Below are 25759 nucleotides of genomic sequence, written 5' to 3' on the forward strand. Positions count from 1 at the left end.
AGCCTTCTCCCACAAGGGGGTACACACAGCCTGGACGGCAGGGAAATAGACCGTCAGGCACTACAGGAACTGACACAGGTGGTGTCTGGCACTGCATCATACTCTGGGCCAAAGCCTTCTACTCAGTATGGAGCTCCAGGCCACTTTGCAGCCCCTGGTGAGGGAGGGGTGACCAGTGGGCAGCCCTGCTGCTGCCCACCTGATCTGCTCATTCCCAGCACATGGCCAGTGAGGACATAGCGAGTGACGAGGAGCACATGGTCATCCATGAGGAAGAGGGGGTGATGATGTCATTGCTGATGACGGCTTTAGCACCACTGACACTGATCTCAAGTTCAAGGAGTGGGTGACCGACTGAGAGTGGGGACAACTCTGGGGAGGAACCAGAGGGCAACAAGGGCTTTGGTGGGAAGGTATCTGCACCTGTCATTCCTTCCTCCTTTACTCCTACCACCCCTTGCTGGATCCTGAGCCCCCAGGGTCCCCCGATCCACCTGCACTTTTTGGCAAAGTCTATGGTCCCACCCCGTCCTCCTCCTACACATACTCGGATGCTTCCTCCTCAACCTTGGCACCCACCTCCTTCTTACTGGGCCCAGGAGCCTTCAAAGCCCAGGAGTCTGGTCAGGGCAGCAGAGCGGGCCCCCTACGGCCCCTACCTCTGGGGGTGGGGGCCCAGGGACGCCTTCCAAGGCGACCTGTTTCCTCCCAAAGGATCCTGCCACCTTCTGGTGCAAGAGACCTGAAAGTGTGGGCGACCTGGAGCTACCAGGCCCCTCAGTCATCGCGGTCCCTCCCAACACTAAGGCTTTCCTAGGCAGGAGCTGGGCTGAGCCACCCGGGGGGCAGAGCCTGAAGAGGAGAAACTGACTGGGCTTTGGGGGTCGGGGCAGAGGGAACCCCACGGACATGGATCCCGCACTGGAGGACCCCACCATGCCCAAATGCAAGATGAGAAGATGCTCCATCTGCAGCCCAAGTGTGCCATGTGTGATGGGGACAGCTTCCCCTTTGCCTGTACAGGTGGAGAAGCCGAGGACGGGCTCAGGGAACTGGAGACCGAGAAGGCGCTCTCCTCTTTACTGCATGCGCCCTGGACCAGTGCCGGCCCTGATCATGCAGCTCTTCCAGGCCCACTGCTTCTTCCTGTCCACTAGGCCACAGCCGCCCTCCAGGCCCACTATACACACATCTTCCCCTCCAAGGTTTGTTCTGCCCCTGCCCTGATTCCCAGCCCTGTGGGGGTCCTGACCCCACCTCACCTGGCTCAGACTCTGAAGCTGCCCTACCACTGCCTCTGCCCGAGAGTCACATGAGGCTGAGAGTAGGGGCAGGGGCAGCAGTGGTGCCAGTTGGGGGGCAGTCCAGTGGGAGGAGCCTCAGCCTCACGGGCTGCTCCGTGGGACTGATGACTGCATGATCTTCTGGGCACCTCATGGATCTTCCACTGCAGGTGAAACGGATGCTGGTGGTGGGTGCAGGGCTGTTGGGAGCCGCTGCATGGGTCCCAGAGGCTGGACTGGGGCAGGTGCCAACTGAAGCTGCTGGGGCAGCATGGGCAGGATGTTCTGCACACAAACCTTGAAGAAGAAGATGTGTGCATAGCGGGTCCACTGCTGCTGCCCCTGCCCTGACTCCCAGCCCTGCCTGACCCCACCTCACCCTGCTCAGGCTCTGGCGCAACCCTGGCTGCCCTGCCACTGCCTCTGCCCCAGAGTTGGGGCCTCGACAGCCTGACTGGAAGGGGCACCCCAGCCCTGCCTCAACACCTGGGTCCCTCCATAACTACCACAGGCAGGTGGGCAACCCCAAAGAAGATCCCAGGACTCACAGTACCCCCTGAGAACATGGACATTATGTGGGGGTAGCAATGGAGGGCAGGACGGTTATCTTCTCCCGGGTAAAGCCATTTAATCCTTTCAGTTTGGGACGGAATAAGGCCTGCTTCTCTCTCTTTTTTTTTTTTTTTTTTTTTTTGAGACGGAGTCTTGCTCTGTCGCCCAGGCTGGAGTGCAGTGGTGCGATTTTGACTCACTGCAACCTCTTCCTGCCGGGTTCACGCCATTCTCCTGCCTCAGCCTTCTGGGTAGCTGGGATTACAGGTACACGCTAACACGTCCAGCTAATTTTTGTATTTTTAGTACAGACGGGGCTTCATCATCTTGGCCAGGCTGATTTCGATCTCCTGACATCGTGATCCGCCTGCCTCCACCTCCCAAAGTGCTGGGATTACAGGCATGAGCCACCACGCCTGGCCAAGGCCTGCTCCTCTTATATATACCCCCTACCCCTGCTGCTGTGCTGGGGGAAAGCTGGGCAGTTTCCCTCCTCCGAGCCCCTGTACATACCATGAAGTGTGGGACCTTCAGAGCTTTTCACTTTTCGGAAAATAGCTCCTGCTGGGGCTACAAGATGGAGTGTGAAGAGGGCCTTGGGCCACAGGGAGGTGCCTGTGGAATAGGGGGAGTTCATGCACCCCTTCTTTCCCCAGAGGGGCTGGACTCAGGTGAGTATGGGGGTGGGGGCTCCTGCACTTCGACACAGGCGGTGGGAGGGTTTTCTCCCCATTCCCTCTGCACTCCCAACTTGAGCTGTACTTTTTAAGAAAGTGATTCACCCTGCCCTTGCCACCTTCCCCAGAACAGAACACGTTGATCATGGGCGATATTTTTCATTGTGCCAAAAAGTTGCCATGACCGTCATTAAACCTGTTTAACACCAAATAATAAGGAAAATAAAATAAAAAATTCGGGCTTGGTGCAGAAACTCACTCCAAATAAATTACCTACCAAAATATTTATATAATGGAGGAAATATTCCAAAATTCCATATTTTGGGATTTATACACAAAAGATAAAAAAATTAGAGGCCAAGAGGCTGCCGGAAGGGAAAAACGGGGCCTGGAAAGGCCGTTGTGAGGAATGAGCTGGGCCTAAAGAGGCCACTGGCTGGCAGGAGCTGGGCCTGCCGAAGTGGCCGAAAGGCAGGAGCTTTGGACTGGGGAGGCCGCAGTGAGGCGAGAGCTAGCTGGGCATGGAGAGTCCGCTGTGAGGCCAAGGCCGGGCCCATGCAGGCCTTCGAGAGGCAGGAGGCCGGGCCTGCAAAGGCCGACTGGAGGTCAAGTTCTGGGCCTGAAGAGGCCACCAAAAGTCAAAAGCGGGGCCTGGGAAGACCGCCGAGAGCCATGAGCTGGGCTGGGCCGAAAGAGGCCACTGGGAGGCAGGAGGAGCTGGGCCTGGAGAGGCTGACTTGAGGAAGTTTTGCACCTGGAGAGGCCGCCGAGAGGACGGAGCTGGGCCCGGGGAGGCCGACTTGCAGCTCTTCCAGGCCCACTTCCAGGCCGACTTGAGGACGACTTAGGCCTGCAGAGGCCGCCGGGAGGCTGGAGCTGGGCCTGGAGAGGCCGACTTCAGGACAATTTGGGCCTGCAGAGGCTGCCGGGAGGCCCAAGCTGGGCCTAGAGGAGCCCACCGACCGGAGGCCGTTTGGGGCCTGGAGACGCCGTCGGAGGGCAGGAGCTGAGCCTGGAGAGGCCACCGTGAGGCCTGAGCTGGGCCTGGGGAGCTTGGCTTCAGGAAGTTGTGGGCCTATCAGGGCCGCTGGAAGCTGGGCGGGAGCTGAGTCCAAAGACCTTGTTGGGAGGCCAGAGTCGGGCCTGGAGACGCAGCCGGGAGGAAGAGCTGGGCCCGGAGAGGACGCCGGGAGGCTGCAAGTGGGTCTGGAGAGGCCGACTTGAGGAGGCCCAGCCTCTGCCTCCCGCATGGCGGCCTCTGCAGGCCCAGCTGTTCCTCCTGGCTGCATCTCCCGGCCCAGCTCCTGCCTCCCAGCAAGCAAGCTCTTTTGGCTCAGCTCTCGCCAGCGTTTGTAGACCCCGAAGTTTCTGCAGCCAAGCTCTTCAGGCCCACATCCTGCCTCCCAGTGGCCTGTACAGTCCCAGCTCTGGCTGGAGAAGAGCGTCTGCAGGCCCTGCTCTTGCCTCCCAGGGGCGTCTCCAGGCCAAACTCTCGCCCCACCGCGGCCTCCCGGGGCCAAGTCCCTGCCTGCCTTCCGGCAGCCTGCGTGCGGCCCTGCTCCTCCCTCACGGTGGCCTGTTGAGGCAGGGGCTCACGCTGACCTCTCTCAGTGTGGGAGGAGCTGGTATGAGGCAGGGGCTCACGCCTCTGGGCAGGGTGCCAGAGGCATGAGTTGGGCATCAACAGGCCACCGTGAGGGAGGAGCTGGGCCGCACGCGGGCTGCCGGGAGGCAGGCAGGGACTTGGCCCCGGGAGGCCGCTGTGGGGGGCGAGAGCTGGGCCTGGAGAGGCCCCTGGGAGGCAAGAGCGGGGCCTGCAGAGGCTGTTCTCCAGCCAGAGCTGGGTCTGTACAGGCCACCGGGAGGCAGGAGGTGGGCCCCGAAGAGCTTGGCTGGAGAAAGTTCGGGGCCTACAAAGGCGGTTGGGAGCTGGGCAGGAGCTGAGCCAAAAAAGCTTGCTTACTTGCTGGGAGGCAGGGCTGGGAGAGGCCGACTTCAGGACGACTTGGGCCTGCAGAGGTCGCCGGGAGGCCCAAGCTGGGCGTGGAGGAGCCCACCGACCGGAGACCATTTGGGGCCTGGAGACGCCATCGGAGGGCAGGAGCTGATCCTGGAGAGGCCACCGTGAGGCCTGACCTGGGCCTGGGGAGCTTGGCTTGAGGAAGCTGTGGGCCGACCAAGGCCGCCAGGAGATGGGCAGGCACTGAGTCCAAAGAGGTTGTTGGGAGGCAGGAGTCGGGCCTGGAGACGCAGCTGGGAGGAAGAGCTGGGCCTGGAGAGGACACCCGGAGGGTGCAAGTGGGTCTGGAGAGACCAACTTGAGGAGGTTCTGGGCCCGGAGAGGCCGCCGGAAGGGAAAAACGGGGCCTGGAAAGGCCGTTGTGAGGAATGAGCTGGGCCTAAAGAGGCCACTGGCCGGCAGAAGCTGGGCCTGCCGAAGTGGCCGAAAGGCAGGAGCTTTGGACTGGGGAGGCCGCAGTGAGGCGAGAGCTAGCTGGGCGTGGAGAGTCCGCTGTGAGGCCAAGGCCGGGCCCATGCAGGCCTTTGAGAGGCAGGAGGCCGGGCCTGCAAAGGCCGACTGGAGGTCAAGTTCTGGGCCTGAAGAGGCCACCAAAAGTCAAAAGCGGGGCCTGGGAAGACCGCCGAGAGCCATGAGCTGGGCTGGGCCGAAAGAGGCCACTGGGAGGCAGGAGGAGCTGGGCCTGGAGAGGCTGACTCGAGGAAGTTTTGCACCTGGAGAGGCCGCCGAGAGGACGGAGCTGGGCCCGGGGAGGCCGACTTGCAGCTCTTCCAGGCCCACTTCCAGGCCGACTTGAGGATGACTTAGGCCTGCAGAGGCCGCCGGGAGGCTGGAGCTGGGCCTGGAGAGGCCGACTTCAGGACAATTTGGACCTGCAGAGGCTGCCGGGAGGCCCAAGCTGGGCCTAGAGGAGCCCACCGACCGGAGGCCGTTTGGGGCCTGGAGACGCCGTCGGAGGGCAGGAGCTGAGCCTGGAGAGGCCACCGTGAGGCCTGAGCTGGGCCTGGGGAGCTTGGCTTCAGGAAGTTGTGGGCCTATCAGGGCCGCTGGAAGCTGGGCGGGAGCTGAGTCCAAAGACCTTGTTGGGAGGCCGGAGTCGGGCCTGGAGACGCAGCCGGGAGGAAGAGCTGGGCCCGGAGAGGACGCCGGGAGGCTGCAGGTGGGTCTGGAGAGGCCGACTTGAGGAGGTTCTGGGCCTGGAGAGGCCGCTGGAAGGGAAAAACTGGGCCTGGAAAGGCCATTGTGAGGAATGAGCCCCATGGGCCTGAAGAGGCCACTAGCAGGCGGGAGCTGGGCCTGCCGAAGCGGCCGAGAGGCAGGAGCTTTGGACTCGGGAGGCTGCAGTGAGGCGAGAGCTAGCTGGGCGTGGAGAGTCCGCTGTGAGGCAGAGGCTGGGCCTCTGCAGGCCTTCCGGAGGCAGGAGGCCGGGCCTGGAGAGGCTGACTGGAGGTCAAGTTCTGGGCCTGCAGAGGCCGCCGAAAGTCAAAAGTGGGGCCTGGGAAGGCCGCCGGGAGGCATGAGCTGGGCTGGGCCGAAAGAGGCCACTGGGAGGCAGGAGGAGCTGGGCCTGGAGAGGCTGACTTGAGGAACTTTTGCACCCAGAGAGGCTGCCGAGAGGCCGGAGCTGGGCCTGGGGAGGCCGAGTTGAGGACGACTTGGGCCTGCAGAGGGCGCTGGGAGGCAGGAGCTGGCCCTGGACAGGCCAACTTGACGACAGTCTGGGCCTGCAGAGGCCGCTGGGAGGAAGAGCTGGGCCTGGAGAGGCCGACTGGAGGAAGTCCAGGGCGTGGAGAGGATGCAAAGCAGCAAATGCTAGGCCTGGAAAGGCTGCCCTAAGGCACGTGCTTGGCCTATAGAGGCCACTGGGAGGCAGGAGCTGGGCCCGCAGAGGCTCCTGAGAAGGAGGAGCATTGCCCCAGGATGCCACAGTGAGGAAGAGGTGGGCCTGGAGAGCCTACTGTGAGGTAGAGGCCGGGCCTGTAGAGGCCGCCGACAGGCAGGGCCTGGGCCCGTTGAGGCCACGAGAGGCATGAGCTGGGCCTCAACAGGCCAGTGTGAGGCAGGAACTGACACTTGGGCAGGTTGCAAGAGGCATGAGTTGGGCCGAAAGAGGCCACCGTGAGGGAGGAGCTGGGCCTGTACAAGCTGCCGAAAGGCAGGAGCAGCTTTGGACTGGAGAGGCCACAGACAGGGAAGAGCTGGGCGTGCAGAGTCTGCTGTGAGGCAGAGGCTGGGCCTGTACATGCCCTCGGGAAGCAGGAGGCTGGGCCTGGAGAGGCCGACTTGAGGAAGTTTTGCTCCTGGAGAGGCCACTTAGAGGCAAGAGCTGGGTGTGAAGAGGCTGACTTGAGGTCGATTTTGGCCTGCAGAAGCCACTGGTAGCTAGGAGTTGGCCCTGGAGAGGCTGACTTGAGGACAATTTTGGCCTGTAGAGGCCACTGGGAGGGAGAGCTTGGTCTGGAGAGGCCAACTGGAGTAAGTTCAGGGCTTGGAGAGGATGCATAAAAGGAAACGCTCAGCCTGGAAAGTCTGCTGTGAGGCATTAGCTTGGCCTACACAGCACTTGTAGGCAGGAGCTGGGCCTGAAGAGGGTGACTTCAGGACGATTTTGGCCTGCAGAAGCCTTTGGGAGGAAGAGCTTGGCCTGGACCGGCTGACTGGAGGAAGTTTTGGGACTGCAGTATGCGTCAAAAAGCAAAAGTTAGGCTAGGAAAGGCCACTTCGCAGCATGATCTTGGCCTACAAAGGCAATTGCGAGGCAGGAGCTGGGCCTGTAGAGGCTGCTGAAAGGCAGGAGCTTGGCCTTAGGAGGCTATGCTCAGGCAAGTGGTGGGCCTGGAGGGTCTACTGTGTGGTAAGAGTCTGGGCCTGTGTAGGCCGACATGAGGCAGGAGCTGAGTTAGGAGAGGCCAACTTTTGGAGAATTTGGGCCTGCAGAGGCTGCCAGGAGGCAAGAGCTGTGCCTGGAGAGTCCATCTTTTAGCATGAGCTGGGCCTAAAGAGACCATTGTGAGGCAGCAGCTGCCTGGGAGGCAGGCAGATTCGTGGCCTGGGGAGGCCACCGTGAGGCAAATGCTCAGTTTTCAGAGGATGTCGTGAGGCAGGGAGAAACTTGGCTTTCAGTGGCCGCAGTGAGGGAATAGTTTGATTGCTGAGGCTGCCGGGAGGCCGAAGGTGGGCCTGGAAAGCTTTACTTTAAGAAGTCTGTGGCCTACAGAGGCTGCCAAGTAGCTCAGCAGGAGTTGGGCCAAAGGAGGTTGTTGTGAGGCAGGAGACGGGCCTGTAGACGCACTGGGAGGATGAGCTCGTCCTGGAGATGCCGAGTTAAGGACATTCTGGGCCTGGACAGGCTGCAAAAGGCAAAAGCTGTGCCTGGAAAAGTCGCCATGGGGCAACTTTTAGGAAAAGCTTGGCCTAAAGAGGCCATTGCAAGGCAGGAGCTGGGCCTGTAGAGGCTGCCAAAAGGCAGGAGCTTCACCTGAGGATGCCACAGTGAGACACCATCTGGGTCTGGAGGGTCCACTGTGAGGCAGAGGCTGGCCTGTAGAGTCCGACAGTAGACAGAAGTTGGGCAAAAGGCTGATTCGAGGAAGTTTTGGGCTTCAAGAGTCAGCCAGGAGGCAGGCACTAGGCCTGGAAATGGCCCGACAGTCATGAGTTGGGCCTAAATGGGCCACTGTGAGGGAGGAGCTGTGCCTGTTGAGGCTGCTGGCAGGCAGGCAGAAACTTGGCCTGGGGCAGCTGCCATGAGGCAAGAGCTGGGCCTGGAGAAGCCCCTGGGAGGCAAGAGCAGGGCCTACAGAGGCTATTCTCAAGTCAAAGCTGGGCCTGTTCATGCCACCGGGAAGCAGAAGGTGGGCCTGGAGAGTTTGACTTGAGGAAGTTTTGGGCCTACATTGGCCGCCGTGAGCTGGACAGGAACTGGGCCAAAAAAGGCTGTTGTGAGGCAGCAGTTGTGCCTGTAGACTTAGCCAAGAGGAAGAGCTGGGCCTGGAGAAGCCCCCATGAGGCAGAAGTTGGGCCTGTAGACGCTGACAGGAGGCAGGAACTGGGCCTGGAGAGGTCAACTTGAGGAGATTTTGGGCCTTCATAGGCCACCAGAAGGCAGCAGTTGGGACTAGAGAGGCTGATTTGAGGAATTTTTGGGCCTGGAGATGACGTCCTGGGACAGGAGCTGGGCCTGGAGAGGCCACCGTGAGGCATGAGCTGGATGTAGAGAGGCCAGTGTGAGGCAAGACCTGGGCCTATCTAGGCTGCTGGGAGACAGGCAGGAATCTGGCCAGGGAAGGTTGCCATGAGACAAAAGTTGGGCCTGGAAAGGCCCTTGTGAGGCATGAGCTTGGCCTAAAGAGGCCACTGGGTGGCAGGAGCTGGGTGTGTAGAAGCTGCTGAAATGTTGGGAGCTTGGCTTGGGGGGTCCACAGTGAGGCAGATGCTGGGCCTGAAGAATCTGCTGTGAGGCAGATGTTGGGACTGTAGAGGCCGACGGGAGGCAGAGGCTGGGCCTGGAGAGGCCGCCAAGATGCAGGAGCTGGGCCTGGAGAGGCTGCCAAGAAGCATAAGCTGGGCCTGGTGAGGTCGACTTGAGAAAGTTCAGGGCCTGGAGAGAAGGCTGGGGGGCAGGAGCTGGGTCTAAAGAGGCCATTGTAACGGTGGAGCTGTGCCTGTGGAGGCTGTTGTGAGGCAGTAGCCTCATCTGCGGAGACTGCTGTGAGGTAGGGTATGGGCCTAAATAGGCCATTGTGAGTCATGAGCTTGGTCTGTGGAGGCTGACTGGAGAAAGTTCTGGGCCTGGAGAGGCTGCCGGGAGGTAGGAGCTGGGCCAAAAGATTTAAGCACATTACATTTATTAGGCACTTTATTTCCATTAGTATACTGTAATATATAATAAAATAATTATAGAACTCACCATAATGTAGAATCAGTGGGCGTGTTAAGCTTGTTTTCCTGCAACTGGATGGTCCCACCTGAGCGTGATGGGAGAAAGTGACAGATCAATAAGTGTTAGATTCTCATAAGGACAGCGCAACCTAGATCCCTCACATGCACGGTTCACAACAGGGTGCGTTCTTCTGTGAGAATCTAATGCTGCTGCTGATCTGAGAAGGTGGAGCTCAGGCGGGAATGTGAGCAAAGGGGAGTGGCTGTAAATACAGACGAAGCTTCCCTCTCTCCCTCACTTGACACCACTCACCTCCTGCTGTGTGGCTCCTTACGGCTCCATGGCTCAGGGTTGGGGACCCCTGCTCAAGTGCATCCAAAATGACCCTTCCCACACCAGTCTTCACAGTGGTCAAGTGCAGCAACCACTTAGCTCCCAAGGTATGTGCCTCAGCTGGCATTTCGTCACAATCAACAGTAAGTGGTAGCTTGAGTCATTGTGAGGTCACTTCCTGGAAATCACCAGCATCCCATTTCCCACTGGCAAAGAGCTCAGCACTGCCCACTGGGAAACCAAACCTATGCCCAAATCCCATCTGTGTGGGTTTAGCTCCTGGGACCCTTCCTAACATATTAGTCAGAGTCCAATCAGGAAGCATAAACCGCTCAAAAGTTTAAAGTGGTAAAATTTAATACAGAGAATTATTCATTATAACAGGTGAACAGCATAATGAGAGATTGGCTAGCACAAAGTAAAGAGAACTCTAGAGAATATAGGACTAGCCCAGGCCAGGCATGGTGGCTCATGTCTGAAATTCCAGCAATTTGAGAAGCTAATGCAGGAGGATTGCTTAAGGCCAGGAGCTAGAGACCGGTCTGGACAACACAGTGAGACCCTGTCTCTATCCAAAAAAAGAAAAAAATTAGCTGGGAGTGGTGGTGCACACTTGTAGTCCCAGCTACTCGGAATGCTGAAGTTTGAGCCTGGGAGGTCAAGGCTGCAGTGAGGCATGATTATGCCACTACAGTCCAGCCTGGTGACAGAGCAAGACCCTGTCTCAAAGAACAAAACAACAACAACCATTTACAGACAGAAAAGAAATAGAGCTAATAAGCTAAGGGAAGATGTTGAAATGTGACAAGTAAAGTAATATGAGGTCTTTTATCTATTTAAAATAATCAAACAAAAAATGACTTACTAAATTATAATACCCTGTGCTGGCAAAGGTGCAGTGAAATGGGCACTTTGTTATACTATGAGGGGTGTTTAAGTTGTGTATAAGCCTTCCAGGGTAAAGCTTGTCAATTTTTTAAAATAAGAGAGACAGGGTCTCACCATACTGCCATACTGCCTCCTCCAACTCTTGGCCTCAAGCAATCCTCCTGTCTTAGCCTCCCAAAGTGCTAAGATTATAGCTGGGAGGCATCCAAAACCTTGTCAATTTACATCAAGGGTAATGAGAATGTCCATTTGCCATGACTCACAGTAATCTTACTTCTGGGGAGACAATTCAATCTCAAAAAAAGGTCATCTGTACAAACACAGTAAAAATCTGGGGAGTAACTGAAGACAGAGTTGGTAAGTGAAATAAGAAACAGTTATAAGAAATTAAACTATGGTATCAATAGGCACCTGGTAAAAGGTCAGTTGATGTTAGCTGCTACTTTTTTGTTGTTCTGAGACAGGGTCTCACTGTGTCACCCAGGCTGGAGTGCAGAGGCCTGATCATGACTCACTGCAGTCTCAGCCTCCCTGGGCTCAAGTGGTTCTCCCAGCTTAGCCTCCCAAGTAGCTGGGACTATAGGAACATGCCACCACCCTAGGCTAATTCATGTATTTTTCTGTAGGGATGGTGACTCCCTTTGTTTCCAAGGCCTATCGCAAACTCTTGGCCTCAAGCCATCCTCCTGCCTCAGCCTCCCAAAGTGTTGCGATTACCAGTGTGAGCCACCACACCTGGCCAGCTGCTACTTTTATCAATATTATTTCCAGTCAATTAAAATTTATTATTTTCAAGGCTATGCAACAGTATGTATCCTACAGCGTAAAAACATATACAGTCGTCCCTCAGTATACAGAATTAGTTCCAGCCCCCCATCGCTGCATATACCCAAATCCATGCTTACTCACATTTTGCTGTCACCCCTCTGGAATCCACGTATAGGAAAATTCCAAATATTAGTTGGGCATAGTGGCAAGCACCTATAGTCTCAGCCACGTGGGAGGTTGAGATGGGAGGATCGCTTCAGCCTGGAAGGTTGAGGCTGCAGTCAGCTGTGATAGCACTACTGCACTCCAGCCTTGGACAACAGAGGGAGACCCTGTCTCAGAAAAAAAACAAAATAAAACAGGTTAGAAATTGTAATGAGGTCTGTTGGGCAAAATTCCATATAAGCAAAGTATAAATTAATAAAGCAAATGGTGATAAATTAGTACGATTGACTTTTTGGAGTTTCTGACAATAAAAGTAAGGAAAATGCAAAACACAAAGACAGTAAAAAGAGAAATTAGGAAAGCATTCTACATGTTTAATAGGAAGACACTGGCCATGTTCGTGCAGCAGCAGTATGTCATGATATGGCATACCTTGGAGAGAAGTTAACAGATGAGGAAGTTGATAAAAATGACCAGAGAAGCAAAATACTGGTAGCGACACTCAAGTAAACCATGAAATTTCCATAACTTATGTCAGCAAAGTGGGAATATTGTACAGTGTGTGTTGAAGTTCCTATACAACATTGTTTATCTGCCTTTTGTTTGTTTGTAAGGAATGTATATACTAAAAGTTCTTCTTACTGTCAAAAGAATATGTGTGAATAAGTCATTTTAACTTATTCTTCTGTTTTTCTTTTATCTTCCTGCCATCATCCCACAGCCTTACTTTAGAAATTTGTTTTTTTAGAAAATTGAACAAGTGCTCCTTGTGGTGGCACATACCTCTAGGATGGGAGGCAGGGGTGGAAGGGTCACTTGAGGCCATGAGTTTGACACCAGCCTGGCTAACAAAGTGAGACCCCATGTCTACAAAACAATTTAAAAATTAGCCAAGTATCATCATGTATACCTACAGTCCCAGCTACTCAGGAGGCTCAGGTAGGAGGATCCTTAGCCCAGGAGTTCAAGGCTGCAGTGAGCTGTGATAGCACTACTGTACTCAAGCCTGGGTGACAGGGTGAGACCCCATCTCCTAAAATAAAAAACAAAGAAAAAAATAGTTCAAGTAGCAAGTTGTATGTGGCTTACTCTGAATATTTCTAAACTAGAAATTCTCAATCTTTTGGGGTCTAACATCCTTTTACATTTTTTAACTTTATTGAAGATCTCTAAGACTATTTCTTTCTGTAAATAATTATATTAAAACTAGAAAATAAGACAAAATTTTAAAAATATTATTCATCACATATTAATAAAGCCATTACATGTTAATATAATACAAGATTTTAAAAATATTTAATATTCATTACATATTAATAATGAAACCATTACATGTTGATATAATACTTTTTTTTTCTTTGATACAAAGTCTTGTTCTTTCTCCCAGGCTGGAGTGAAGTGGCGCAATCTCAGCTCATTGAAACCTCCACCCCGCAGAGGTTCAAGTGATTCTCCCACCTCAGCCTCCCAAGTAGCTGGGATTACAGGCACCCACTACCATGTCCGGCTAATTATTGTATTTTCTTAGTAGAGAAGGAGTTTTCTTAGTAGAGAAGGCTGGTCTTGAACTCTTGACCTCAGGTGATCCACCCGCCTGGGTCTCCCTAAGTGCTGGGATTACAGGTGTGAGCCACCGTGCCCACCCCGATTAATATATGTTTTAAAACACTGATTAGTCAGGCAACAACACCGGGCAGGGGTCTCCTCATTCCCAGTGATGCAAACCCCACTGCACGGCTGAGGGGTTGCAAGGGCTGCAGAACCAAAAGGCTCTGACTTGAGATTTCATTATTTTACTTGTATTTTTATTTGTATTGTGAGACAGGTCCTGCTCTGTCACCCAGACTGGAGTGCAGCTGTGCACTTACAGCTCACGGCAGCCTCGACCTCGGGCTCAAGCCATCTTCCTGCCTCAGCTCCCCGGTAGCTGGTAGTACAGTTGAGTGCCACCATGCCTGGTTATTTTTTTAATTTTTTTGTAGAGCGAGGGGTCTTGCTATGTTGCCCAAGCTGGCCTCAAACTCCTGACCTCAAGAGATCTGCCCACTTCAGCCTCCTGAGTAGCTGAAACTACAAGTACACATCACCATGCGTAGCTACATTTACTTAATTTTGAAAAATATTTTTGTAAAGAGCAGATCTAGCTGTGTTGTCCAGGCTGGTCTTGAACACCTGCCCTTAAAAGATACTCCCACCTCTGGTTACCAAACAGCTGGGACTACAGGCATGAGCCACTGGAATGAGCCTGAAGAGATTTCTTTAATCTAGCATCCCATACTTGGTAGGATTGGGAAAGGCAGTAGTGCTTTTTAAAATTACTTAATAATTTCAGTAACAGTCAAATTCAACCTTGACCCCTGCCTTCTCTCACACCCCATATCCAGTCTGTCAGGAAATCCTGTTGACTGTCTTCGACATGTACTAAAGGTCCCCACCCAGTAACTCCCTGGCCTCCTCCCCTACTTCTCCCCTCTGGCCATCTCTCAACACCACCATGGCCCTGGTCAGGACCACCATCATCTCCCGCCTGGATGTTGCCAAAGCTTGGCCCCCATGCTTCTACCCACATCTTCCCACAGTCTTTCTCAACTCAGCAGCCAGAGAATGCTTTTAAATCGGGAGACAGATCATGTCGCTTCTCTGCTCAGAACCTTCCCGCAGTTCCCATCTGAGTCAGAGTAAAAGCCAAAGCCCCAGCAATAACCTCCCAGGGCTTATGTGATCTGTACTGATCCCCACCCAGCAACTCCCTGGCCCCCTCCCCTAAATCTCTCCTCTCCGTCTGCTCCATGGGCCTCCTTCCAGAGTCTCAGACACACCTCAGACACTTTATTCTATTGTTTCTGCCTGTGATCCTCTTCCCTCAGCACCTTGGCCAGCTCCTTCCCCTCCTTCAAGTCTTTACTCAATTTTCACTTAGGAGGCCACCCCTGACCATTCTATTTAACATTGCCATCTGTCCCCATGCCCACCATGCTCATTTCTTCTTTCTTTACTTTCTTCTTTCTTTTTTCAAGATCTCACTGTCACCAAGGCTGGAGTGCAGTGGCGCAATCACAGCTCACTGCAACCTCAAATTTCCAGGCTCAAGCGATCCTCCCACCTCAGCCTCCCAAGTAGCTGGGACTCCAGGTTCATGCCATCATGCCTGGCTAAATTTTTTAGTATTTTATTTTATTTTGAGACAGAGTTTCACTCTTCTTGCCCAGGCTGCAGTGTAATGGTGCGATCTCGGCTCACTGCAACCTCCACCTCCCAGATTCAAGTGATTCTCCTGCCTCAGCCTTCCAAGTAGCTGGGATTACAGGTGCATGCCACCACGCCCAGCTAATTTTTGTATTTTTAGTAGAGCCGGGGTTTCGCAATGTTGGCCATGCTGGTCTCGAACTCCTGACCTCAGGTAATCTGCCCGCTTCGGCCTCCCAAAGTGCTGGAATTACAGGCGTGAGCCACCACGCCTGGCCAATTTTTTTCATTTTTTGTAGAGACAAGGTCTTGCTATGTTGCCCAGACTGGTCTTGAACTCCTGGCCTCAAGTGATCCTCCTGCCTAAATTCCTAAAGTGCTGGGACTACCGGCATGAGCCATCATGCCTGGCTTCATGTTCATTTCTTCTTGCTGCTGCAACGTAGTTTGCAGTTTCCTACATGTAGTGGCTTAAAACACCACAAATCTACCATCTTACAGTTCTAGGGGCCAGAAACCCAAACTAGGTCTATTAAGGCTAAAGTCAAGGTGTCAGCAGGGCTGCATTCCTTCTGGAGACTCTAAAGTGTTCCCTTGGCTTTTCCAGCTTCTAGAAGCCACCCCCATTCCTTGGATCATGGCCCCTGACTCCATCTTCAAAGCCACAAGTGAAGCATCTTCAAATCTCCCTCTCTTACCTCTGCTTTCATCACCACATCTCCCGCTCCAATTCTGAATCTCCTACTCTCTTTCTTTTATAAAGACCCTTGTGTTTGCTGGGCATGGTGGCTCCCACCCAGAAGCCCAACACTTTGGGAGGTCAAGGCAGGAGGAACACTTGAGGCCCGAAGTTTGAAACTAGCATGAACAACATAGTGAGACCCCCACCTCTAGAAAAAAATAAAAATAAATATTAGCCCGACATGGGGGTATGCGCCTGTAGTCCCAGCTACTTGAGAGGATGAGGTGAGACAATCGATTTAGCCCAGGAGTTTGAGATCAGCCTGGACCACATAACTAAATCTCATCTCTACAAGGACGAGGTGGGAGGATCACTTGAGCCCAGGAATTTGTGGCCAGCCTGGGCAACAAAAGAAGACCCCATCTGGCCAACATAGTGAAACTCCGACTCTACAAAAATGAGCCGGCACAGATGACATGCATGTGTAGTCCTAGCTACTTGGGAGGTTGAGATGGGAGGATCACTTGATCTCAGAAGGCCAAAGCTATAGTGAGCTATGATCACATCACTGCACTCCAGCCTGGATGACACAGGGAGATTCTGTCTCAAAAAAAAAAGAAAAGAAATATATATTTCATCTCTGTCCCTGGTTCCTGGCACAGAGCTTCTAAAGCTCTTACAAAGACCTCAGTGATAGATGTGACAGGAACATCTTTTGTTTTAATATTTGGTCTTGGTCCCAGGTTTCTAACACAAGAGCCTCTAAGAACTTTGGGATCTCCAGCATGGTAAGAATGCATTTGGGGATGTTGTTGAGATGACTGGGTGACTGCAAGCTCCTAGATTTCTTCAGGAGGAGGGCTGATTGCCAATGGAAGCATCCACATGATTAGACGCTTGGAACTTTCAGCCTCATGCACTGAACTCCAGGAGGAAGAGGGGCTGGAGACTGCCTTAATCACCAATGGCCAAAGATTTTATCAATCATGCTTGCATAATAAAGCCTCCATAAACACCCTGAACAGGGTTTGCGGAGCTTCCGGGGTTGCTGAACACAGGAGATGCTGGGAGGGTGGCATGTTCAACAGAGGGCATGGGAGCTCTGTGCCCCTCCTAACTTACCTTGCCTTGGGCATCTTTCTTTTTTTTGAGATAGGGTCTGGCTCTTTTGTCCAAGCTAGAGTGGAGTGGCACAATCTCAGCTCACTGTAACCTAAGCCTCCCCAGTCCCCAGCTCAAGGTGTCCTCTCACTTCAGCATCCCTAGTAGTTGGAACTCTAGGTGCACACCACCACACCCGGTTATTAATTTTTTTTATTTTTTGTAGAAACAGGTTTTCACCATGTTGCCGAGGCTGGTCTCAAACTCCTCAGTTTAAGCGATGCTCCCACTTGGCCTCCCAAAGTTCTGAGATTACAGGCATGAGCCACTGCATCCAGCATGTACGTCTCTTTCATTGGCTGTTTCTGAAATGTATCCTTTGCAATGAACCAGTAATAGGAAATGAACTGGCCAGACGCGGTGGCTGACATCTGTAATCCTAGCACTTTAAGAGGCAGAGGTGGGAGGATCACTTGAGACCAGGAACTTGTGGCCAGCCTGGGCAACACAACAAGACCCCATCTATACAAAAAATAAATTAGCCAGATGTGGTGGTGCAGGCATGTAGTCTCAGCTACTAGGGAGGATGAGGTGGGAGAACCACGGGAGCCCAGGCAGTCAAGGCTGCAGTGAGCTATGACTGCACCATTGCACACCAGCCTGGGCAAAAATATAAGACCCTCTCTCTCAGAAAAAAAGAAAATAAACTGTTTTTCTGAGTTCTGTAAACTGTTCTAGCAAATAATTAAACCCAAGAATAGAGTTATGGGAACCCCCGATTTGTAACAGGTTGGTCAAAAGTACAGGTGACAACCTAGGACTTGCCATTGGCATCTGAAGTGAGGATGGTCTCGTGGGACTGAGCCCCTAACTTGTGGGGTCTGTGCTAACTCCAGGCAGTGTCAGAATAAAATCGTGGGATACCCAGTTAATATCCAGAGCACTGGAGAATTTGGTGTAAAACTCCATACATACATTCAGTCGGAAGTGTGTGAGCAGAGACAAACACGGGCTTTTCTTTCACCTGTCTACCTGCTTAACTGCATAGGAGAGGCAATACGTGGTGCTCATGAACAAAGCAAGCATTAAAGTCAGACCAGACCCAACATTCGACTCAGTCTTAATATCCAGGTGAGCTTGGGCAAATCACTCATTATTGCTAAGTCTTCATCACTTCATTCATAAAATGGGGATAATTGTGGCACCTACCTGTGATTCTGTGAGAATTAATGAAATATTATGCTTGGTGTTATTGTGATAATTATACCTATTCCAAACTATTTGACAAGGACAGTGATGGATGACAACATCAAAAAATTAGAAACTGTAGTGAGATCTCTCAGGCAAAATTCCATACAAGCAAATTACTGTCTCCACAAAGCATTCCTGCCACACTTAATTCACCATTCCCTGAACAAAATGTGCCATCTTCATTGTCCAGGTCTGTGCAGTGCTGGTTTCCCTGCCTGGGCAGCTCACTCCAGCCCATTCCAGCCCATTCCCCATCCCTCCACCTCCCCCTTCCCTCCCCACTCTCATACAACTCTTCCTCATCTTTCAGGACTTGGCTTCAGTGTCACCTTAACTGGAAACTTCTCTCAGCCTCTGGAAGAGCTTCCCATTGCACTTGATGCGTGCACTATTATTTGATCATTTTTGAGTTACAGTCCAAGTCTTTTTGTACCTGAATAACATGTTACCCAGTCAGTCTCTTTTCCTGGATTTAGAAGTCTTTCATGGTAGATTCAGCTGGAAGTGACAAATACATTCTTCCGAAATAAAGGGATGACACAAAGAGACATAAGTTCTTAAACGTCTTAAATGGTATGTGAAAATTAAACAAAATTCAAAGACTTGTGGGAACACTTAGAAGGAAAGTTACTGGGAATGTCATAAAGGGTTAATCTGTATTTTATTTTTTGAGACATTATTTTTATTTGATTTTTTATTTTCTGTCACCTAGGCTGGAGTGCAGTGGTGCAATCAGGGCTCACTGCAGCCTCAACCACCTGGGCTCAAGTAATCTCACTTAATTTTTATTTGGTTTAAGAAACTGTCTTGGTTGAAGGTGGTGGCTTACGCCTGTAATCTCAGCACTTTGGGAGGCTGAGAGAGGTATATTACTTGAGGCCAGGAGTTTGAGATCAGTCTGGGCAATATATTAAGACCTTGTCTCTACTAAAAAACAGAGTGAATGTGCGGAAGACAATTTTTCCACAGACTGGGAGTGGAGGGAATAATTTCAGGATGATTCAAGTGCATTACAAATATTGTGCACTTTATTTCCATTACTATTACATTGTAATATATAAGGAAGTAATTCTACAACTCACTATAATGTAGAATCAGTGGGATCTCTGAGCTTGTTTTCCTGCAACTAGACTGTCCATCTGGGGTGATGGGAGACAGTGACAGAACATCAGGCATTAGATTCTCGTAAGGAGCGCACAACCTAGATCCCTCGCATGCTCACTTCACAACAGGCTTCGTGCTCCTATGAGAATCTAATGCTGCTGCTGATCGACAGGACATGGAGCTCAGGTCGTCATGCAAGAGATGGGAGGGGCTAGAAATACAGATGAAGTTTCCCTTCACTCGCCTGCTGCTCACCTCTGGCTCTGTGGCCCTGTGTTTGGAGACTGCTGCTCAAGTGCATTCGAAAGGATCCATCCCATGCCATTCTTCAGTCATCTTTACTGCTGCAGTGGTCAACTGTAGCACCCCTAAGCTTGCAGGGCCTATGCTTCACCTGGTATTTCTTTTTTTTTTTTTTTTGAGATGGAGTCTCACTCTGTCACCCAGGCTGGAGTGCAGTGGCACGATCTCGGCTCACTGCAAGCTCCGCCTCCCGGGTTCCCACCATTCTCCTGCCTCAGCCTCCCAAGTAGCTGGGACTATAGGTGCCTGCCACCACGCCCGGCTAATTTTTTGTATTTTTAGTAGAGACGGGGTTTCACCGTGTTAGCCAGGATGGTCTCAATCTTCTGACCTCGTGATCCACTCGCCTTGGCCTCCCAAAGTGCTGGGATTACAGGGGTGAGCCGCCGCACCCGGCCTTCACCTGGTATTTCATCACAATCAACAGTAAGTGGTAGCTTGAGTCATTGTGAGGTCACTTCCTGGAAATCACCAGCATCCCATATCCCATTAGCAAGGAGCTCAGCACTGCTCCTTGGATAACCAAACCTATTCCCAAATCCCATCTATGTGGGTCTATCTCCTGGTACGCTTCCTACCCTCAATTCTGTATTTGTAGGAGTCCAATCAGGAGACACAAACCACTCAAAAGTTTAAACTAGAATGAGCAAGGTGGCTCACACCTGTAATCCCAGCACTTTGGGAGGCCAAGGTGGGTGAATTGCTTTGAGCTCAGGAGTTTGAGACTAGTCTGGGAAACATGGTGAAACCCCATCTCTACAAAAAACACAAAAATTAGCTCGGTGTGGCGGCACTTACCTGTAATCCTAGCTACTCGGGAGGCTAAGTCAGGAGAATTGCTTGAGCCTGGCAGGTGGAGGCTGCAGTGAGCAGAAGTTGTGCCACTGTACTCCAGCCTGAGTGACAGCGTGAGACCTGGTATCAAAAAGAAAAAAATATATATATATGTAAATTTAATATAGAAAGTATTAATTTTGGCCAGGCACCATGGCTCATGCCTGTAATCCCAGCACTTTGGGAGGCCAAGGCAGGCGGATCACCTGAGGTCAGGAGTTCAAGACCAGCCTGACCAACATGGAGAAACCCCATCTCTACTAAAAATACAAAATTAGCTGGGCATGGTGGCACATGCCTGTAATCCCAGCTACTCGGGAGGCTGAGGCAGGAGAATCGTTTGAACCCGGCAGGCAGAGGTTGCGGTGAGCCAAGATAGCGCCACTGCACTCCAGCCTGGGCAATCCAGCCTGGGCAACAAGAGTGAAACTCCATCTCAAAAAAAAATAGTATTAATTTTAGCAGAGGATCAGTATAATGAGGGACACACTAGCACAAAGTAAAGACAACTCTAGAGAATACAGAACTAGCAGAGGCCAGGCACTGTGGCTCATGCCTGTAATCCCAGCAATTTGGGAAGCCTAGGCAGGAGGATCACTTGAGGCCAGGAGTTGGAGACCATCCGTGCAACATAGTGAGACTATATGTCTACCAAAAAAAGAGAAAAATATTAGCTAGGTGTGGTGGTGGTGCACACCTGTAATTCCAGCTACTTGGGAGTCTGGGGTGGGAGGATCCCTTGAGGCTAGGAAGTCTACACTACAGTGAGCCAAGATCATGCCACTGCACTCCAGCCTGGGTGACAGAGTGAGACCCTGTCTTAGAAAGAAAAAGAAAAGAAAGTGTTAATCCCCCTAAGGGAATCTCTTCTTCTCCTGCCCTCTCTGGAACCTCACTTGTCAGTTCTTCCTCCCACTTTCCTGTGTCTTTAACCTATCCCCCACTTTTAGTACCTTCCCACCATCATTTAAATTACTCAAACTTCTTGTTTTAAAAACCTCTCCCTCAACTCAGTGAGAGGTCTCCTGCACACCCATTGAGCCATCTGCTCTCCCTGGTTCCTTCTCTACAGAAGCCTGAGCCATGTCTCTAATCCATGAATCTCATCATGTTACTCCCCCATTTACATCACTTCTCCTTGCCTCGGGGATTAAGTCCAAACTCCTTAATAGCCCCTGCTCTGCCCTGCCTTGCAAGGCAGCCTCACTGATTGCCCCTCTCCATTTCACCTGCTATGGAGTCCAACTGAGCCTCATCTGCCACCTGAATGCACACTCTTTCTCCTCTGGGAGTCTCTGAAGTGGGTGATATCCTCTGCCTATAATACACTTCCCCTTAAACCTCTACTCTCTTCCTGGCTAGCTTCAGCTCCTCTGTCACTTGTCCGCGTTGGCATCACCTCCTCATGGAAGACTTCCTTGACTCCCCAGATTCTCAGGAGCATGGCAGGTGAGATGCTCCTCCCATGAATGGATGGAGATTAGGGAGTGTGTGTTATTCATGCTTAATTCACCAGTGCTTAGCTCAGTACCTGGCACAAGTTACTGTGGTGGCCAAAGTAATAACCCCCCACCCTTCCAACTAATTGCTCATGTCCTATGTTACACAGCACAATTACATAGGAAGGGAGAATTAAGAGTGCAGATAAAATTAATGTTGCTCATCAGCTGACCTTAAAACAAGATTATCCTGGAGTATCTAGGAGAGCCCATGTAATTACAAGCATTCTTTAAAAGTGGAAGAGGGAGGCAGAAGGTTAAGAACCAGAGACAGTGGGCACAATGACTCATGCCTGTAATACCAATACTTTGGGAGGCCAAGTCAGGAAAATCCCTTGAGTGCAGGAGTTCAAGGTCAGCCATGGCAACATAGTGCGGCCCCATCTCTACAAAAAAAAAAAAAAAAAAACAAAATTCACTGAGTGTCATAGTGCTTACCAGCTACTGGGAAGGCTGACGTGGTAGGATTGCTTGAGCCTGGGAGTTTGAGGCTACAATGAGCCATGATTGGACCACTGAACTCCATCCTGAGTGACAGGGCAAGGTCCTGTTTCTAAAGAAAAAAAGGACATTGGAATCAGGGTCCCCTCCATCCTAAGGTGGCTACAAGGCATCTCTCTCTGCAAATGAGTAAACATCATCCTCCAACTCCTCACAGAGTGAAGCAGCAGGAAAACTCCCTCACCTCATTTCTGTGCTGCTTGGGAGGCCTGGACACCCATAACCAGCACCTTGCTGATGAAGCAATTAGAAAATGGCTCCAGTTGAGCTAAGGAGAATTTGGATCCTTCTTTTGGTTCTCAATAGGCAGGGTAGGGGCCAGGCATGGTGGCTTATACCTGTAATCCTTGCACTGTAGGGGGCCAAGGTGAGAGGACTGCTTGAGGCCAGGAGCTCAAGACCAGCCTGGGCAGCATAGCAAGACCTGGGTGGCATACACCTGTGGTCCTTACTTCTTGGTAGGATGAGGTGGGAGGATTGATCACTTGATCCCAGGAGTTTCAGGCTGCAGTGAGCCATGATCACACCACTGCACTTCAGCCTGGGTGACAGAGCCAGACCATGTCTCAAAAAGTAAAAAAAAAAAAAAAAAAAAGAGAGAGAGGGAGAGAGACTATAAGCAGGTACCCCCACATTTGGCTAATTTTTAAATATTCTGTAGAGACAAGGTCTTGCTAGGTTGCCCAGGCTGGTCTAAAACTCCTGGCATCAGGCTGGGCATGGTGGCTCATGCTTGTTATCCCAGCACTTTGGGAGGCTGAGGCAGGCAAATCACCTGAAGTCAGGAGTTCGAGACCAGCCTGGCCGACATGGTGAAACTCTGACTCTACTAAAAATATAAAAATAAGCCGGGCAGTAGAGGCATGTACCTGTAGTCTCAGCTACTCAGGAGGCTGAGGCAGAGGTTGCAGTGGGCCAAGATCGCACCATTGCACTCCACCCTGGGCAACAGAGTGAGACTCTGTCTTAAAAAAAACAAAAACAAAAACAAAACAAAACAAAAAAACTCCTGGCATCAAGACATCTTCCTGTCTTAGCTTCCCAGTGCCCTGGGATTATATTGTTTCCTATAATTGAAGACACTCATTCTTATACTGCTTTAAGGTATAAAGAAAAAAAAACCATAATGACAAATGTTGGTGAAGGCTGGGCATGGTGGCTCAGCCTGTAATTCCAGAACTTTGGGAGGCTGAGGTGGGCAGATCACTTGAGGCCAGGAGTATGAGACCAGCCTGGGCAACATGGTAAAATCCCATCTATAAAAATTAGCCAAGCATGGTGGCATACACCTGTAATTTTCAGCTACTCAGGAGGCTGAGATGAGAGAATCACTTGTGCCTGGGAGGTCAAGGCTGCAATGAACTGTGATGGCGTCACTGTGCTGCAGCCTGAGAGACAGAGCAAGCCCCTATCTAGAAAAAAAAAATGTCAGTGAAGATGTGGAGGAGTTGGAACCCACATACATTACCGGTGGGAACATTAAATCGTGTAAACACTTTGTTTGGGTAGTTCTGTTCTTTTTATTTTAATTGGATTTTTTTTTTAAATCATGACAGGGTTTCACTATCTTGCCCAGGCTGATCTTGAATTCATGGGCTCAATTCTTCCCAACTGAGCCTCCTGAGTAGCTGGGATTATAGGTGTGAGCCATTGCACCCAACTGGTGTAGCCACTTTAGAAAACAGTGTGGCAGTTTCTCAAAAGCCTAAATGTACAGTCATCATATAATGCGACAATTTCACTCCTAGGCATATATCCCAGAGAAATAAAAATATATGTCCACACAAAAACTTGTACAACAGTCTTCATAGCAGCATTATTCATAATGGCCAATACATGGTAACAACCCAAATGTCCACCAACTGATGAACGGATAAACAAAACGCAGTGTGTCTCTACCATGGAATATTGCCATAGAAGGAATGAAATATTGATACACACTATGACATGAAGGCACTTTGAAAACACTGTGCTAAGAGGGAAAAAAAGCCACAAAAGATCACATATTGTACAATTCTATTTGTCCAGATTAGGCAAATCTATAGTGACAAAAAATAATGGCTGCCTAAGGCTGGGGGCCAAGGCAGGTTGGGGGAGTAGGAGGTAGTGGCTAAGGGGTATGGATATGGATTTCTCTACAGGGTAATGAAAGGTTCTAAAAGTGACTGTGGTGATCGATGCACAGCTCTGTGAATATTCTAAAACCTACTGAATTGCAGATTTCAATAAATAAAGTGAATGGTATGTGAATCATATTTTAATAAAGCTATTATTTAAAATAATAATAATAGGGGGCTGGGCACAGGTGGTCATGCCGGCCTGTAATCCCAGCACTTTGGGAGCCTGAGGCAGGAGGATCACTTGAAGTCAGGAGTTTTGAGCCCAGTCTGAGCAACCTGGCAAGATCCTGTCTCTATGATAAAAAATGAAAAAATTAGCTGGACATGGTGGCACACGTCTGTAGTCCCAGCTACTTGGGAGACTGAAGTGGGAGAACTGCTTGAGCTCAGCAGTTTGAGGCTCAGTGAACCATGATCATGTCACTGTACTGCAGCCTGAGCAACAGAGCAAGACCCTGTCTCTGAAAAGGAAAGAAAACAAATGCAAGTTTTTATCACTTTGTGAGTGTAGCCAAGTTGGAGGAGAAATAGACAATAATAAAAGAGCACTGAATAACGAGGGTGAGTGGCTGATTAGGCTCAGTTGCTAGCTAAGTGGCTTCTAAAAAATTCATTAGTAAAGTTATAGCTCTGGGGACAGTCATGTAGTCAAAGAATGAATGCTAAATTCATTACAAAGGCCCGTGGTCTTTCTTTACATGCCTTCTAGTGAAAAATTCCTAAGTGCCTAAATAGCAAATCTGCAATGATAGCAGCTGTTTATTAAAGACTACAAAAAAGAAATGGAGGCCCAGAGTGGTGGCTCATGTCTGTAATCCCTGCACTTTGGGAGGCTGAGGCAGGCAGATCACTTGAGTTCAGGAGTTCGAGATAAGCCTGGCCAACATGGTGAAACCCCATCTCTACTAAAAATACAAAAATCATCTGGGTGGCGGGCATCTGTAATCCAAGTTACTTGGGAGGCTGAGGCAGGAGAATTGCTTGAACCCAGAAGGCAAGGGTTGCAGTGAGCCAAAATCGCACCACTGCACTCCAGCCTGGGCGACTAGAGCAAGACTCTATCTTAAAAAAAAAAAAAAAAAAGGCATCTTTTTAAAGAATGACATAGTGTTTCATGATAAAGAAGCTCTAATTTTGCATTTGTTCAAGTATTGATTAGATTTAGCCAATATGACACCAATCTTGGATAAAGTGCAAACAACACAATTTCATTTTCTCATTAAAAACTGATTAGGTAGTCTAATATCAATTCTGACCTTATTAAAAACTGATCAGATTAAAAAAATTATGGACTGATGGAGCCAATAAGATGTTACAACCTGTTCCAAGGGGAATTCCAAAACCCACACATATTTGAGACCATCAAATATGATGAAATATATTTGATTACTATATTGAAAAATAAACTGATTATATAGCCAATAACAATTGGCAGGGGTCTCCTCATCCACAGCCACACAAACCCAATCACGCAGCTATGTGGTTGCAAGGCCTACATAGCCTAGAAGGAACTGGTCTGACTTGAGAATTCATTTCATTTGTATTTGTATTTTGAGACAGGGTCCCACTCTGTCACCCAGGATGGAGTGCAGTGGTATAATCATAGCTCA

General features: G+C 50.7%; 2 protein-coding genes and 3 pseudogenes across 3 annotated transcripts; all 5 read right to left on the reverse strand.

Moving 5' to 3' along the window:
• Window positions 1–868: 868 nt before the first annotated feature.
• LOC129398278 (putative uncharacterized protein FLJ44672) lies at window positions 869–3885 on the reverse strand. Its single transcript, XM_063606146.1, is given in 2 exon segments — window positions 869–3201; window positions 3203–3885. Coding segments are annotated over 2 exon segments (777 nt in total). The 5' UTR covers window positions 3802–3885; the 3' UTR covers window positions 869–3023.
• Window positions 3886–4294: 409 nt separating this feature from the next.
• Window positions 4295–5792, reverse strand: LOC117981224 (putative uncharacterized protein FLJ44672; annotated as a pseudogene).
• A 222-nt stretch (window positions 5793–6014) lies between these two features.
• Window positions 6015–6563, reverse strand: LOC134730738 (putative uncharacterized protein FLJ44672; annotated as a pseudogene).
• A 1546-nt stretch (window positions 6564–8109) lies between these two features.
• LOC117981197 (putative uncharacterized protein FLJ46235) lies at window positions 8110–8623 on the reverse strand. Its single transcript, XM_034965427.3, has one exon. The coding sequence runs from the start codon at window positions 8621–8623 to the stop codon at window positions 8135–8137; it is 489 nt and encodes a 162-aa protein (XP_034821318.1). The 3' UTR covers window positions 8110–8134.
• Window positions 8624–8649: 26 nt separating this feature from the next.
• Window positions 8650–9874, reverse strand: LOC117981196 (putative uncharacterized protein FLJ44672; annotated as a pseudogene). The gene is made up of 3 exons (XR_008955740.1): window positions 9727–9874; window positions 9442–9499; window positions 8650–9349 (listed from the first exon to the last, which is right to left on the reverse strand). The product of XR_008955740.1 is annotated as a putative uncharacterized protein FLJ44672 (transcript).
• Window positions 9875–25759: the final 15885 nt, after the last annotated feature.

This window comes from Pan paniscus, chromosome 6, assembly GCF_029289425.2.
Source record: "Pan paniscus chromosome 6, NHGRI_mPanPan1-v2.0_pri, whole genome shotgun sequence".
Classification (NCBI taxonomy): domain Eukaryota; kingdom Metazoa; phylum Chordata; class Mammalia; order Primates; family Hominidae; genus Pan; species Pan paniscus.

What these genes read in the sequence shown, in the direction of transcription:
- LOC117981197 (XM_034965427.3), bottom strand. Translation starts at nt 8,623, where the DNA reads ATGAAGGCCCAAAATCTCCTCAAGTTGACCTCTCCAGGCCCAGTTCCT.